Source organism: Mustelus asterias, chromosome 14 (genome assembly GCF_964213995.1).
Source record: "Mustelus asterias chromosome 14, sMusAst1.hap1.1, whole genome shotgun sequence".
Taxonomy (NCBI): Eukaryota; Metazoa; Chordata; class Chondrichthyes; order Carcharhiniformes; family Triakidae; genus Mustelus; species Mustelus asterias.
In genome coordinates, this window is record NC_135814.1 from 83,911,324 (window position 1) to 83,925,932 (window position 14,609).

The 14,609-nt window shown below is 43.0% G+C and overlaps 1 protein-coding gene across 2 annotated transcripts; it reads left to right on the plus strand.

The window, feature by feature from the left end:
- Positions 1 to 12,330: 12,330 nt before the first annotated feature.
- On the plus strand, positions 12,331 to 14,369 carry LOC144503819 (gamma-crystallin S-1-like). Of its 2 annotated transcripts, none has more exons than XM_078228739.1 (3): positions 12,331 to 12,339; positions 12,423 to 12,669; positions 14,101 to 14,369. In XM_078228739.1, exons 1-3 carry the CDS (start codon positions 12,331 to 12,333, stop codon positions 14,367 to 14,369), a joined length of 525 nt encoding a protein of 174 aa, XP_078084865.1. The 2 variants fall into 2 exon arrangements, with proteins under 2 accessions (XP_078084865.1, XP_078084863.1); XM_078228737.1 differs by having other exon boundaries at positions 12,423 to 12,665; positions 14,094 to 14,369.
- Positions 14,370 to 14,609: the final 240 nt, after the last annotated feature.

The following is a 14,609-nucleotide window of genomic DNA, read 5'->3' on the forward strand; positions in this document are numbered from 1 at the left end:
TTTGGTCTCTCCCTCCCTTCCTAATTAGTGGGGTGCATTTGCTCCTGATTGGTTTCTCGAGGCTGATAGTCATCTATGATGTAATTTCCAGTTGTCTCCTGACTGGCCCTCTGATGTGTCTATTACTCATGGGACCCTACCACTCCTTTTAGCTTTTTCAATTATTTCATGAAAGTTTGTGACTCACAATAGTTTCAATGGCTACTTATTTAAAGAGAGTGTGCGATGTGTGGCTCTAATGATTAATAATCTGGAACTCATTGTTCCAAACGTTTAATTGACATATAGATATCAATATCAGAAGTCCTGTAGAACTCTCATTCATACAGGTATCAGTGTGTTTTGGTTGAGAAAACCGCTTTGCCGTGATATGTTTTTGTAGCATTTGTCAGTGCTTGGTATAAGTTAACTAAAAATAGTACAGGTTGCAGTGTTGCATTAACTTACAGAAATTAAGAAGTTACGGAAAATACATAAAATCTCTATGATATACTTATAAAATCAGTGCATAAAGATGTTTGGCATGTTAAAGGTAACAAGATTCACTTAAAAATACAGCATGACTCATTCAACTAATACATAAATCAAGAAAGCCAAGAGATCCACACAGTTAAAAAAGCTAATTACAGAACTTAATTCTAAACTTACAGAGGCAACAATGGTTACAAATTGTGAAGGAAAGTGACAGTTTCTTCTCTCAGAACATCACAAGTCAAACTACATTCATTTAAGACGTAAGGTTGTATGTTTTAAACATGTTTTTTTTTACACTGAAGGCCTTCTCTATCAAAAGGCATATAAACTGATAGGGTTTAATTGCTCTGGAATACAATGGCCACAGCCTTGATGTCCTTGCATCACTCCTTGGGGTCATGTGGCATTTCTCAAGTGTGAATGTGACTGCTAACAAGGATCTAATCATGTGATGTATCAGTGTCCATATATCAATTAAACATTTGGAACAATGGGTTCAGTACATGGAATCCCTTTTGAGTGATGCACCTCATTTGTTGCTGTCAAGGAGCTCTCAAGGCCACATGTGTGCAGTCGATAGCACTTTGTGCTTCTGGGAAATCACATATTGCTGCAAATCCAACAACTCTGGCAGCCTGGTTTTCAGTATCCATGCAGAACTGGACATACTGGAGACCACTAGTGAAAGCCTTCATTATGCATTTGGATGTCATCGATTGTGAGATTCCACAAACGTCCCCAGTGGAGGCCTGATAGAATCCATCAGCAAAAAAGTACAGTGAGTTGAAAGCAACCAGCATGGTTTGCCCTCCAAATCCTTTCCCCATCAGTTCTTCATGGAGGAGGCGGCAAATGTGAGCAACCACATCCCTGGACAAACAAAGGTACCGGCAATGTTGCTTTGCACTCATCTCCATCAATGAGCAGCGTACTCTGACCTCTGATATTCATTGTATTTGTTCCTCTTCAGAAGCAGCTTGGACTTCTTGGGGTCCCAGTTCATCTTGCTGCTCAGACTACTGCTCCTCCTGGACCTATGCCAATCCATGGTTCTTCTCCTGCAGCCTGCATTCTCTACTATTCTTTGTATCTGTCAATGAATATATTTGAGAATTTATCTTTACTTTCCCTTGACTGGCTCACTCCATCTCTGAGCCAGGAAGGCAGTGCAAAGCCATTGGCCTGGCCTGTATCTACACGTGGCATCCCCAGACCATGAATAGCAGGTGAAGCACATCCTGGAGGGCCATAGGAGGGCCAAAGGTGGCTGATCTTCCCCCCTCAGGGATGACTGCGCATTCACAAAGAGGTTCATGATCAAGGTGTGTACAGCCATGTACAAGAACCCAGCTTCAGTCAACTGTCAGCTTGCCTCGATGAGCCTAGACATTCACATTAGATACCATAGCCTTCTAATAATGTCATAACTTTAGGATTGCACCATTAACTGGAAATATTGAGATTTGGTGTGTGCATGTTGCTTCTGTCCAGCAGCCATGGCTCTCGCATGACTTATTCTCCAAACCATTTTACATCCCTCTGTCAGGAACAGATGGCCAATGACACCAACACAAATGTAGACCCAATTCTTAATGGATCCTCACATCAATGCGCACCATTATCCAGGAATCACTGCCCCTTCAATGGCCATTTGACCCATGAAACCAGTACTCAGCTGGGCCTTGTTCTCCATGGCTTGAGCAAAGAATTAATGGAGCTCTCTTCCATGCAGCCCAAAAATGTGGCCCTGAACTCCTCCGACACTTTGAGACCCTTTCCATATTGTTTTCTTCCTGTTCATGTTTCCAACTGTGTCATAACTTGGTAAAAACAACAATGGTGTTCTTAATATTTATGAGTGTGACCAGTACCTTCCAACCTCCCCCATCATCCACAAAGTTCCTCCCGTTTCTTTTCCACATCACCTTCTCCTAATTCCACACCCCCTGTAACCATCCAGCCTTCCCCAGTGCCCTTGACCTCAGTATGGTTCATGTGGATTTTCCTATTCGCCTCCTGTTCCCTTCAATGTTGATGTCCCTATGCTCTTTGTTGATCTGACTTCTCTCCTTCTGCAGGTTCCCTGCAGCCTTACTTTCAGAGACCCCCAATATGACACCATCTAATAGCCCTCCATGACTTTAGAATTACTGGATCCAAATGCCTCCCCTGAACGTGACTGCACCTCTGCCTCCCAGTATCTTGAACCCTCAGGAATAAATGCCTTGGTTGACTGTCCACACCCTACACTCAATTCTGTGCATGGCTGCCATGCGAGGCCATAAAATCCCGATAGAGTTAGAGAGGAGAAGTGAGTTAGGGATGTAACTCCAGAGTCTTTGACTTAAGCAGTTGAAGGCACAGCTTCCAATGATGCAGTGAATAAAACTGAATATGTATAAGAGACTAACATTGGAGGAGCACAGAAAGATCTTGCATCGTTGTAGATTACACAACAAATTACATGGATATGTGTTAGTTGTTGGCTGGTAATTGTAATCAGTTTGTCGGCATTATTTGTGGACTCACCTGGGCTCATATTGCTAGGAGCAGACTGAAACAGTGATTGTTGACTTGCAGATGTACAATATGTAATGTGGTTCCGTGTAAATAAAATAAAATAACCTTTGATTATCGCTGTAACTTTCCAACAAGTTCTCATTCTTCCTTTATACCCCATCCTACCATATGGTAACTATTAGGGAGCCTTTACACCACTCCCACAGTTGACTTAAAGGCAAAATACTGTGGATGCTGGCCTGTGAAACAAAAACAGAAAATGCTGGAAAATCTCAGCAGGTCTGACAGCATCTGTGGGGAGAGAATAGAGCCAATGTTTCAAGTCTAGATGTGAAGGGTCATCTTGACTCGAAACATTGGCTCTCTCCACAGATGCTGTCAGACCTGCTGAGATTTTCCAGCATTTTCTGTTTTTGCCCTGCAATTTTTTTTTCATTCACCCCCAGGACATGGGCGTCACTGGCTGGCCAACATTTATTATGTGGAGAACCGGCGTTAGACTGGGGTAAACACAGTAAGAGTTTTAACAACACCAGGTTAAAGTCCAACAGGTTTATTTGGTAGCAAATTTGCTACCAAATAAACCTGTTGGACTTTCACCTGGTGTTGCTAAAACTCTTACAGCATTTATTGCCCATCCCTAGTTGCCCTTGGCTTGCTAGGCCATTTCAGAGGGCAGTTAAGAGTCAACCAAATTGCTGTGGCTCTGAAGTCACGTATAGACCAGACAAAAATGGCAGATTTCCTTCCCTGAAGGACATTAGTGAACCAGAGGGGTTTTTCCGACAATCAACAATGGTTTCATGATCATCAGTAGATTCTTAATTCCAGATATTTTTTATTGAATTCAAATTCCAACAACTGCTGTGGTGGGATTTGAACCCAGTTCCCCAGAACATTAGCTGAGTTTCTGGATAAATAGTCGAGCAATAATACCACTAAGCCACTGCCTCCCCTTGACTTGTTGTTTTTATCATTTCTCACCTCTATCCAAACTGTTTCTACATCCTGGTTTCCTGAATTTAGCTCAGCCTTCTCTCTGTTAATTAATGATGGGTATCGGCAGATTGGAGAGGGATGACCCAAGGGATAAAGATGTGGAGGAATATAACAACAAAGATGAAAAATTTGAAGTGGAGGTGTAGCTAAGACCAGATGCCAAAGGAAAGGGGAACTGGGCGAAGTTGTGAGTTAGAAAAGGGGAAGAAGGGTGTAAGAGGAGATACAGTTTGTCAAGGGTGGAATATCTGAGTCCAACCTTAAGAGCATTGGAATTAAAAAAGGGTGAAAAATCAGAATGGGTGGAGACTTTGTAAGAGGTGATGATCAGTTTAACAAGTCAAAGAGTCACACAGTGCAGAAAAGGCCTCTTGGCCCATCGAGCCTGCACCAACAATAACAACCACTAAAAGCGCACTAACCCCATTTTCCTGAACTTGTCCCATAATCTTGAATGTTATGATATTGCAAGTGCTCATCCAAATATTTTTTATAGCTTGTAAGGTTTCCAGCCTCGACTACCTTCCTAGCCAGTGCATTCCAGATTCCCACCACCCTCTGAGTGAAAAAACCTTTTTCTCAAATCCGCTCTAAATCTCTTGCCCCTTACCCTAAAACTATGCACCCTAGTGATTGACCCTTCAACCAAGGAGAACAGTTGCTTCCTATCCACCATGTCCATACCCCTCATAATTTTATAAACCTCAACCATGTCCTCCCTCAGCCTTCTCTGCTCTAAAAAAATCCAAGACTATCCAGTCCCTCCTTAAAGCTTAAATGCTCCACCCCAGGCAACATCCTGGTGAATCTCCTCTGTACCCCTCCAGTGCTAAGTCTGCTGCTAAAACACCAAAATAGTTATATAGAAATAAAGCTTAGTCAAAGTGACACTGGGGGAGTTAGGTGAGGTGGAGTTCCTTTCCTTTTTTTCTAACCCATAGGTATTGGTTCTCACTCTACTACAGGGAAAGAAGCTAACTGTTTGCTGAGTATCTGGTTAATGGTTAAGATTATTCATTAGTGTCACAACTCGGCTTACATTAACACTGCAATGAAGTTACTGCCACATTCCAGTGCCTGTTCGGGTACACTGAGGGAGGATTTAGCATAGCCAATGCATCTAACCAGCATGTCTTTCAGTCTGCAGGAGGAAACCAGAACACCCGGAGGAAACCCACACAGACATGGGGAGAACGTGCAGACTCCACACAGACAGTGACCCAAGCTGGGAATCAAACCCAGGTCCCTGGAGCTGTGAGGCAGCAGTGCTAACCACTCTGCTACCGTGCCATTCATCTCAAATCCAGTTCGAAGGTTGAACACAATATACAAACTGGCAGTAAAGTTAACTAAATATATAAGGGAAAATAAATAAGTGAATAATATAATCCAGCAATTACTTAAAACACATTAAGGATGGGAAAACAGATAATATGTCAGGGTTACAGCATATGGAATCTCCTGAATGCCAGTGTGATCCAGGGTAAATGTGTCTACAGTGTTTGCTGCTTGAGGAGATGTAGCTCAGAGTCATTGAGCTGGAGGCTGAGCTGCAGACACTGTGATCCATCAGGGAGTGGGGAAGTTACCTGGATGCTTTGTATCAGCTGGCAGTCACACCTATAGTGCCTTTTGACTTGGTCAGTATTTAGAGGGTGTCACTAGGAGTGAAGGAGGTAAGGGGGACCCAGGAATGCAGAAGCCTTACCTTTGACAACTGTCCAATAGGTTTGAAGTTCTCTCAGCTTGTTTGGATGAGAGTGGGGACTGTAAGGTGGGCCATGGTGTTAGAGTGTAACCAATGATAACATTGAATCTGTTATAGTGCGACCAATGGTAGCATACTGTAAGGATCAGCTGACCCAGTAAACTATGTAACCAATGACAAAAATGATGTGGTCATCAGCTGACCAACTGACTCAGTATAAATAAGAACCTGCTGGCATTTGTGGGAGCTTGGAATGGCTCAGGGTGAGGCGTCTAGGGTTGAAGTAATGGTGGTTTCTTCATTAAATCTTTTTCTTTGATTTATAAGTTGGAGTAAGTTTTGCTTCATTTCATTGCCTTTAACTGAAGAGTTCCTTCTACTGGATCAGCACATGGCATCGTGGTACAGGAAGCCATTCAAGTGGGGGGAGCAAAAAGGAATGTCGTGGTAGTAGGGGATAGTAAAGTGAGGGATATTGACACTTCTCTGCAGCTAAGCATGAGAGTGCAGGCGGCTGTTTTGCCTGCCTGGTGCCAGGTTTAGGGCAACTGCTCAGGGCTGGAGAGGAACTTGCCATGGGAGGGGAGGATCCAGTTGTCGTGGTCCATAAAGGTACCATAGGTAGAACTAGGAAGATGGTTCGCATTGAGAGGTTGAGGAGCTAGGCACTAAATTAAAGAGCAGAATATCAAATGCAATAATTTCTGTGTTATTACCTGAGCCACTTGCAGATTGGCATATGGTACATAAAATTAGAAAGAGGAATAAATGGCTTAAAGACTGTTGTGGAAGAAGTGGGTTCTGGTCCGTGGGGCACTGCTACCAGTACTGGAGGCTGTGCTGAGGCTGATATTCCAGCAAGATGTGCAACTATGGAAGTAAGGAGGTTTAGAAATAAATAGTGGGCTAAAGGATCAAATTTGGAAAGAGGTGGTACTTCAAAGAGTAGACAAAATGCAAGAGAGAAAGGTATTAATGTGGGAAATGATAAACAGACCATGACTGGAAGGGACAGAGTGTGCAGGGAGTAAAAACTTAAGAGTCAACCAGCAGACAAGGCTTGAGATTACAAAAATAACGAAAGGACAAAACGAAAAGCTACGTATCTGAATGCATGTAGCATTCAAACCAATACAGATGAGCTGATAGCACAAAGAAAGCACAATCTCATTACAGAGACATAGCTACAAAATGACAGATTGGGACTTGAATATTGAAGGGTACGTGACATTTCGGAACGATAGGCAGAAAGGAAAATATAGATGTGTGGCTCAGTTAATTAATGATGGGATTAACACATTAGAGAAGGATGACCTAAGTTCAGGAAACCTGAAAATTGAAACAGTTTGGATAGAAATGAGAAATGATAAAAATGAAGGGGGGACTTTTCCTGTCCTACCCGTCACGGGAATCATAGTGGGGAGGCGGGGCTGGGGGGGGGGCAGTCCTTTAGTGGGGAGGCGGGGAGGGGCAGTCCTTTGATATCAGGCAGATTTTCCGGTTTTGGGGTGAGCGTGGCTGGAAAATACCGCTCAGGAAGTCAATTGTGGGAGTGGTGTGGAGGCCCCCCTAACAGTAACCATATGGTAGCATAGAGTATGAAGGCAGAAATAACTGGAGCTTGTCAGAAAGTTTTGGTGATAATCAAGGGGGATTTTACTCTGTATGTACTCTGTATGTGGCACTCTGTGGCACTGGTAACATCAGATGGGCAAAGGCAGTCTTGGTGAGGAATTCATAGAATGTTTTTGGGGTAGTTTCTTAGAATGGCAAGTTCTGGCACGGACCAGAGAGCAGATTATTCAAGACCAGGTATTGTGTAATGTGATAGGATTAATTAATGACTTTATTTTGAAGGCACTCCTGGGTAACAGTGATCATAATAAGGTTGTATTGTACATTTAGTATGAGAGCGCAATGAATCAGCCCAAGGCTAATATTTTAAATTTAAATAAGAGTAAGTATAAGGGTATGAAAGCACAGCTGAGTAAAGGGAATCGGCAAATTAGGTCAATTGAGATAGATTGGCAGACATTTAAGGGGATATTTCAGAATACACAGAATGGATCCATTCCAAGGAGAAATGTATTCCAAGTGGAGGACACACCATCCATAAAAAAATAATAGTATAAAACTGAAAGAAAAGCATGCAATTGCATAAAGATGGGTGGTAGGTCAGAACACTGGGTAGAATATCAGAAACAGTAAAGGTTGACCAAAAGATTGACAAAGAAGGAGAAAATAGAGTATAAGAGAAAGTTAGCTGGAAATACAAAAATGGATATTAAAAGTTTCTAGTGACATTTTATAAAGAAAAGAGTTTAAAAACTAACTGTTGGTCCAATAGAAAGTGAGCCTGAGGAATTGATAATGGACAATAAGGAGATGACAGATGAATTGAACAGATATTTTGTATCAATGGGTGGCATGGTTGCACAGTGGTTAGCACTGCTGCCTCACAGGGCCACGGACCCAGGTTCAATTCCGGCTTTGGGTGACTGTCTGTATGGAGTTTGCACATTCTCCCCGTGTCTGCGTGGGTTTCCTCTGGGTACACCTCCCATACAGCAAAGATGTGCGGGTTAGGTGGATTGGCCATGCTAAGTTGCCCCTTAGTGTCCAAAGATGTGGAGGTTAGATGGATTAGCCGTGATAAACGCATGGGGTTACAGGGATGAGGCAGGGGAGAGGGGCTGGGTAAATGTTGGTGCCGACTTGATGGGCTGAATGGTCTTTTCTGCACTGTAGGGATTCTATGATCTGTCTTCCCTATGGAGGATACAAGTAACATTCCAGAAATAGCTGTAAATCAGGAAATTAAAGGAAGAGAGAAGTCCAGGAAAATTACAATCACCAGAGAAGTTGTAGTGAGCAAATTGTCGGAGTAATGGGGTTACATGTCCCCAGGTCTTGATGGACTTCATCCTTGGATCTTAAAAGAAATGTATAGCAAGACAGTTGATGCATTGGTTTCAATTTGCCAAAATTTGCTGCATTTGGGAAAGGTTCCATTCAATTGAATTGTAAATGTAACTCCTTTGTTCAAAAAGGGAGGGAGATAGAAAGCAGGAAACTAGAGGCCAGTTAACATCTACCATAGGGAAAATGTTAGAGGCTGTTATTAAAGACGTTATAGCAGGGCACTCGGAAAAATTTAGGTTAATCAGGCAGAGTCAACATGGTTTTTTGCAGGAGAAATCATAATTAACTAATTTAGCGGAGTTCTCTGAAGAAGTAACAGATGCTGTGGGTAAAGGGGAACCAGTGGATGTACTTTACATAGATTTCCAGCAGGCATTTGATAAGGTGCCAGCCACATCAAACATTATTGTATAAAATAAAAGCTCATGATGTAGGGCATAATGTATCGGCATGGATTGAAGATTGGTTAGCTAAGATAAAACAGAGAGTAGGTATAAATAAATCATTTTCTTGATGACAAAATGGAACACATTGTATGCCACAGGGATCAGTGCTGAGGTCTCAAATGTTTACAATTTATATAAGTGACTTGGAAGAAGGGACCGAAGGAATAGTTGCTAAATTTGCTGATGGTATAAAGATAGGTAGGAAAATAAGATGTGAAGGAGACATAAGGAGGAACATAGAGAGGTTAAGTGAGTGGGAAAAGACATAGCAAATGGAATATAATGTGGGAAAGTGTGAAATTTTCTGTTTTGGCAAGAAAATCAAAATATTGTCTTACTGGTGAGAGATTGCAGAGCTCTGATGCAGAGGGATCTGGACATTGAAATGCATGAGTTGCAGGCAGATACAGCAAGTAATTAGATAAGTTAATAGAATTTTATCATTTATTGTGAAGGGAATTGAATACAAATTGAGAGAAGTTAGGCTTCAGTTATACAGGGCATGATGAGACTACATCTGGAGCACTGTGTACAGTACTGGTCTCCTTATGTCAGGAAGGATATAAATTTATTGAAAGCAGTTTAGAGAAGGTTTACTAAACTAATACCTGGAATGGATAGGTTGTCTTATGGGGAAAGGTTGGACAGGCATCCACTGGAGTTTAGCAGAGTATGAGTTGACTTGAGCTAAACATATGAGATCCTGAAGGGTCTTGTTCGGGTGGATGTGGAGAGAATGTGTGGGATTCTCTGGCCACATGTGCCCCAAGACCGGAAATTCCCGCCTGAGCTCATCGGACCTGTACATGGTGCACCAAATTTTCTGTTTCGCCTGCTAGGATTCCCGTGCTCGGTGAGACGAGAGAATTTTGGTCGATGTTTTCACATGTGGGAGAATCCAGGACGAGGAGCCACTTTTAAAAATAAGAGGTCTCTCATTTTAGACAGAGATAAGGAGAACTTCATAGAATCATAGAATCCCTACAGTGCAGAAGGAGCCATTCGGCCAATCAAGTCTGCACCGACAACAAAGAACAAAGAACAAAGAACAATACAGCACAGGAACAGGCCCTTCGGCCCTCCAAGCCCGCGCCGCTCCCCGGTCCAGGATTGAATCCTGAATCCAGGATCCCCGCCCAATTTTCCAGCCTATCTACATACCAATATCCTATCCACCGAGCTGTCCCTCACAGCTACGATGCTTTGTTCATCACAACCTATTAACTCACCCCCACCCCCCCATTCCAGACCATGTGATCTCCAGGGAGAGGCGAAAACCCAGAGTGAAAACCCCAGGGCCAATATGGGGAAAAATAAAATCTGGGAAATTCCTCTCCGACCCCCTGAGGCGATCGAAACGAGTCCAGGAGATCACACTGGCCCTGATCGGAAAATGCTTCCCAACCCTAGTCATTTCCACTTCCACGAACACCATATGAATTCCCTGCCCCCGAGACAGGTTCCCAACTATCCGCAGTCTCGCTCTGTACTGGCACCAGCAAGATGATCATAGAATGAAGCCTTGAAACGAGAAACAAGGAACAATTAGCCCGCGCCGCTCCCTGGTCCAAACTAGACCACTCTTTTGTATCCCTCCATTCCCACTCCGTTCATATAGCTGTCTAGATAAGTCTTAAACGTTCCCAGTGTGTCCGCCTCCACCACCCTGCCCGGCAACACATTCCAGGCCCCCACGACCCTCTGTGTAAAATATGTCCTTCTGATATCTGTGTTAAACCTCCCCCCCTTCACCTTGAACCTATGACCCCTCGTGAACGTCACCACCGACCCGGGGAAAAGCTTCCCACCGTTCACCCTATCTATGCCTTTCATAATTTTATACACCTCTATTAAGTCTCCCCTCATCCTCCGTCTTTCCAAGGAGAACAACCCCAGTTTCCCCAATCTCTCATCATAACCAAGCCCCTCCATACCAGGCAACATCCTGGTAAACCTCCTCTGTACTCTCTCCAAAGCCTCCACGTCCTTCTGGTAGTGTGGCGACCAGAACTGGACGCAGTATTCCAAATGCGGCCGAACCAACGTTCTATACATCTGCAACATCAGACCCCAACTCTTATACTCTATGCCCCGTCCTATAAAGGCAAGCATGCCATATGCCTTCTTCACCACCTTCTCCACCTGTGACGTCACCTTCAAAGATCTGTGGACTTGCACACCCAGGTCCCTCTGCGTCTCTACACCCTTTATGGTTCTTCCATTTATCGTGTAGCTCCTCCCTACATTATTCCCACCAAAATGCATCACTTCGCATTTATCAGGATTGAACTCCATCTGCCATTTCCTTGCCCAAATTTCCAGCCTATCTATATCCTTCTGTAGCCTCTGACAATGTTCCTCACTATCTGCAAGTCCTGCCAGTTTTGTGTCGTCCGCAATCCCACTTAGGCCCTATCCCCGTCACCCCACATATTTAACCTGCTAATCCCTCTAACCTATGCATCTTGGGACACTAGGGGCAATTTAGTATGGCCTTTGCACCTAACCCGCACATCTTTGGACTGTGGGAGGAAACTGGAGCACCCGGGGAAACCCACGCAAACTCTACACAGTAAGTGACCCAAGCCAGGATTCGAACCCAGGTCCCCAGAGCTATGAGGCAGCAGTTCTAACCACTGTGCCCCTGTGCCACCTTTTGTTTCTCTCAAAGGGTTGCAGTCTTTTGAGCAACTCTATTGCTCAAAAGGCAGTGGAAGCAAACTCTGAATAATTATAAGACAGAGGTAGGTAGAATCTCGATAAGCAGGTGGATAGACAGGAATGTAGGGTTGAAATTACAATCTGATCAGTCATGATCTTATTGAATGCCAGGGCAGACTCGAAAGGCCGAATGGTTTACGCCTGCTCCTAATTTGTATGTTTGTATTCACCTATTTGAAAGCAAAATAAATGATTAACAAAGCAATGATGTCCAGTTTATGAGAACTCAGCAGAGTTCACAGTTCAAAGTTTTTGTATTGCACTTTGAGAATAGCTATGGTCTCTCATTCTTTGTTTGCTTTTTTTAACCACAGGACAATCAAAATGAAATGAAAGCAAAACAAGAGGAACCAATAGCAATCCGCTGCTGCTCTGAATAATGGTGTATTCTCTGACACATTTTCATTCTTGGTCTGTTTTTGCTGATGTGTGCTTGAGATTGTTTAAAATAACAAAGGTTGTCTCTGCAATGGCCTCTCGAACATATAAATACTGAACATCCAGAGCGATGATATTTGCTTTTCCAACTGTGAGCTCAACATGGGAAAGGTAAGGTCAACTCTCATACTTTTCACATCATTAATAATTCATTGGGGAATGCATACATTTTGCTACATTTTCTTTCCACACAGGTCATCTTTTACGAGGACAGGAACTTCCAGGGTCGGCACTATGAGTGCAGCACTGACTGTGCCGACCTGTCCCCTTACTTCAGCCGCTGTAACTCCATCCGTGTGGAGAGTGACTGGTGGGTGATGTATGAGAAACCCAATTACATGGGATACCAGTATGTTCTGAGCAGGGGAGAATATCCTGACTACCAGCGCTGGATGGGATTCAATGACTGCATCAAGTCATGTCGCTCCTACCCACACGTGAGTAATAAATGCATGATCCAGTTAGGTGTTAAGGAACTCGTAAACTGATTTATATTTGTAATAGTTTGTTTATCTGTTTATTCAATAAATGAAAAATTACAAATGTTCCTCATTCCTTCTTTCCTTTGATGGATTTCCCTAATAATTCATCCATATTTTAAGTTGAAATGTAAGGTTGCAAGCTGCAATTGTTGGCCTGCACTATAACGATCAGGATATTCCTGAGGGCTGCCTTGATTGATCTCTGTAACTTGTCAGGGAAATCGATTAAAATGCTGGATTCACCTTGTCAGTGGGGGCAAGGATGGATTTCCATTCATCTTCAATAGATTATAGACAGCAATCAGTCCGGTTACAGTGACCAGTCAGGACAATCTCTGAGCAAGCACCAAGTGAAATATGCAATAAATCAGGTCCCAGGAAGGTGAAAGAAATCAGACCTGAAATTATTTAGCCAACCAACATATTCATAGGTGCAGCTGATGCTATGTATTGAGTGAGTCATGAGGAAACATGGCACAGAAGTCATCTGCAGATTTTCTTCCATTCCTCTCCCAGTTGATGCATCCCAGATCTGGCCAAAGTACGTGTCTTGGCAAGTGTATGGATTTAGGTCACAGATCAGTCATGATCTTATTGAGTGTTAGAACAGATACCAAGGGCTAAATAGTCCGCCCTTGTTCTTATGTCCTGTCAAGTGCAATGTTAGTATTCAGAGACTGGATTCTCGTTTTCATTTCCCATGATACTGAAGAGGCGGCACGCTGGCACATGAGCTAGATAATGATCCAATACTTGATGAAGTGGTAACTGTTGTTGGGCGGCATGGTGGCACGGTAGTTAGCACTGCTGCCTCACAGCGCAAGGAACCTGGGTTCAATTCTGGCCTTGGTGACTGTCTGTGTGGAGTTTGCACGTTCTCCCCGTGTCTGCGTGGGTTTCCTACGGGTGCTCCAGTTTCATCCCACACTCCAGAGATGTGCGGGTTAGGTTGATTGGCCATGCTAAATTGCCCCTTAGTGTCAGGGGGATTTGCAGGCTAAATATATGGGGTTATGGGGATAGGGCTTGGGTGGGATTGTTGTCAGCGCAAGCTTGATGGGTCAAATGGCCTCTTTATGCACTGTAGGGATTCTATGATTCTAATTTCAATCCAAAACATTTCATCTCATAGATTTTAGCAGCAATAACTCTAAATGACTGTTTGATAGGATTGATAAAATTGTGTTTGATGGGTATCTGATACCCAAACAGAAAATGCTCGGAATACACAAAAAGACTGAATAAGGTAATGGGTGGAGAACTTTCATCAAAGTTGATGATGGATTCCCTGATAATAATTTTAAAAATTGCAATAATTTTCTTGAGCGTTATGTAGATATATTTATACCTGCCTCTCAAATGATTAATTTCTTTCTATTCCAGTACCGAGGTGGAAACTACAGAATGAAGATTTATGAGAGGCCTGACTTTGGGGGACAGATGATGGAATTCATGGATGACTGTCCCTCTGTCTACGATCGTTTCCGTTACCGTGACATTAACTCCTGCCATGTGATGGACGGTTACTGGATCTTCTATGAACAGCCCAACTACAGAGGCCGACAGTACTTCATGAGACCCGGTGAATACAGGAGATACAGTGACTGGGGCGGCTACAACTCAACTATCGGATCTTTCAGACGCATGAGGGATTTCTAATACCTTGTTAAAAACTGAAATATTCTGAAATATAATAAATCTTCAGAATTGATTTCCTTTTTTTTTTGAAGTGTTTTCCTTTGACTCTGCCATTCGTTATTTTAAAATCTGGGGAGGACGATACATATGAAGAATTAAATTTTAACCCTAACACTGAAAATAAGAAAATACGCAGCAACACATTTAAAAAACAATTTTCATTTATCCATTCAGACAGGTAAGTAAATGAACAGAGTCTGC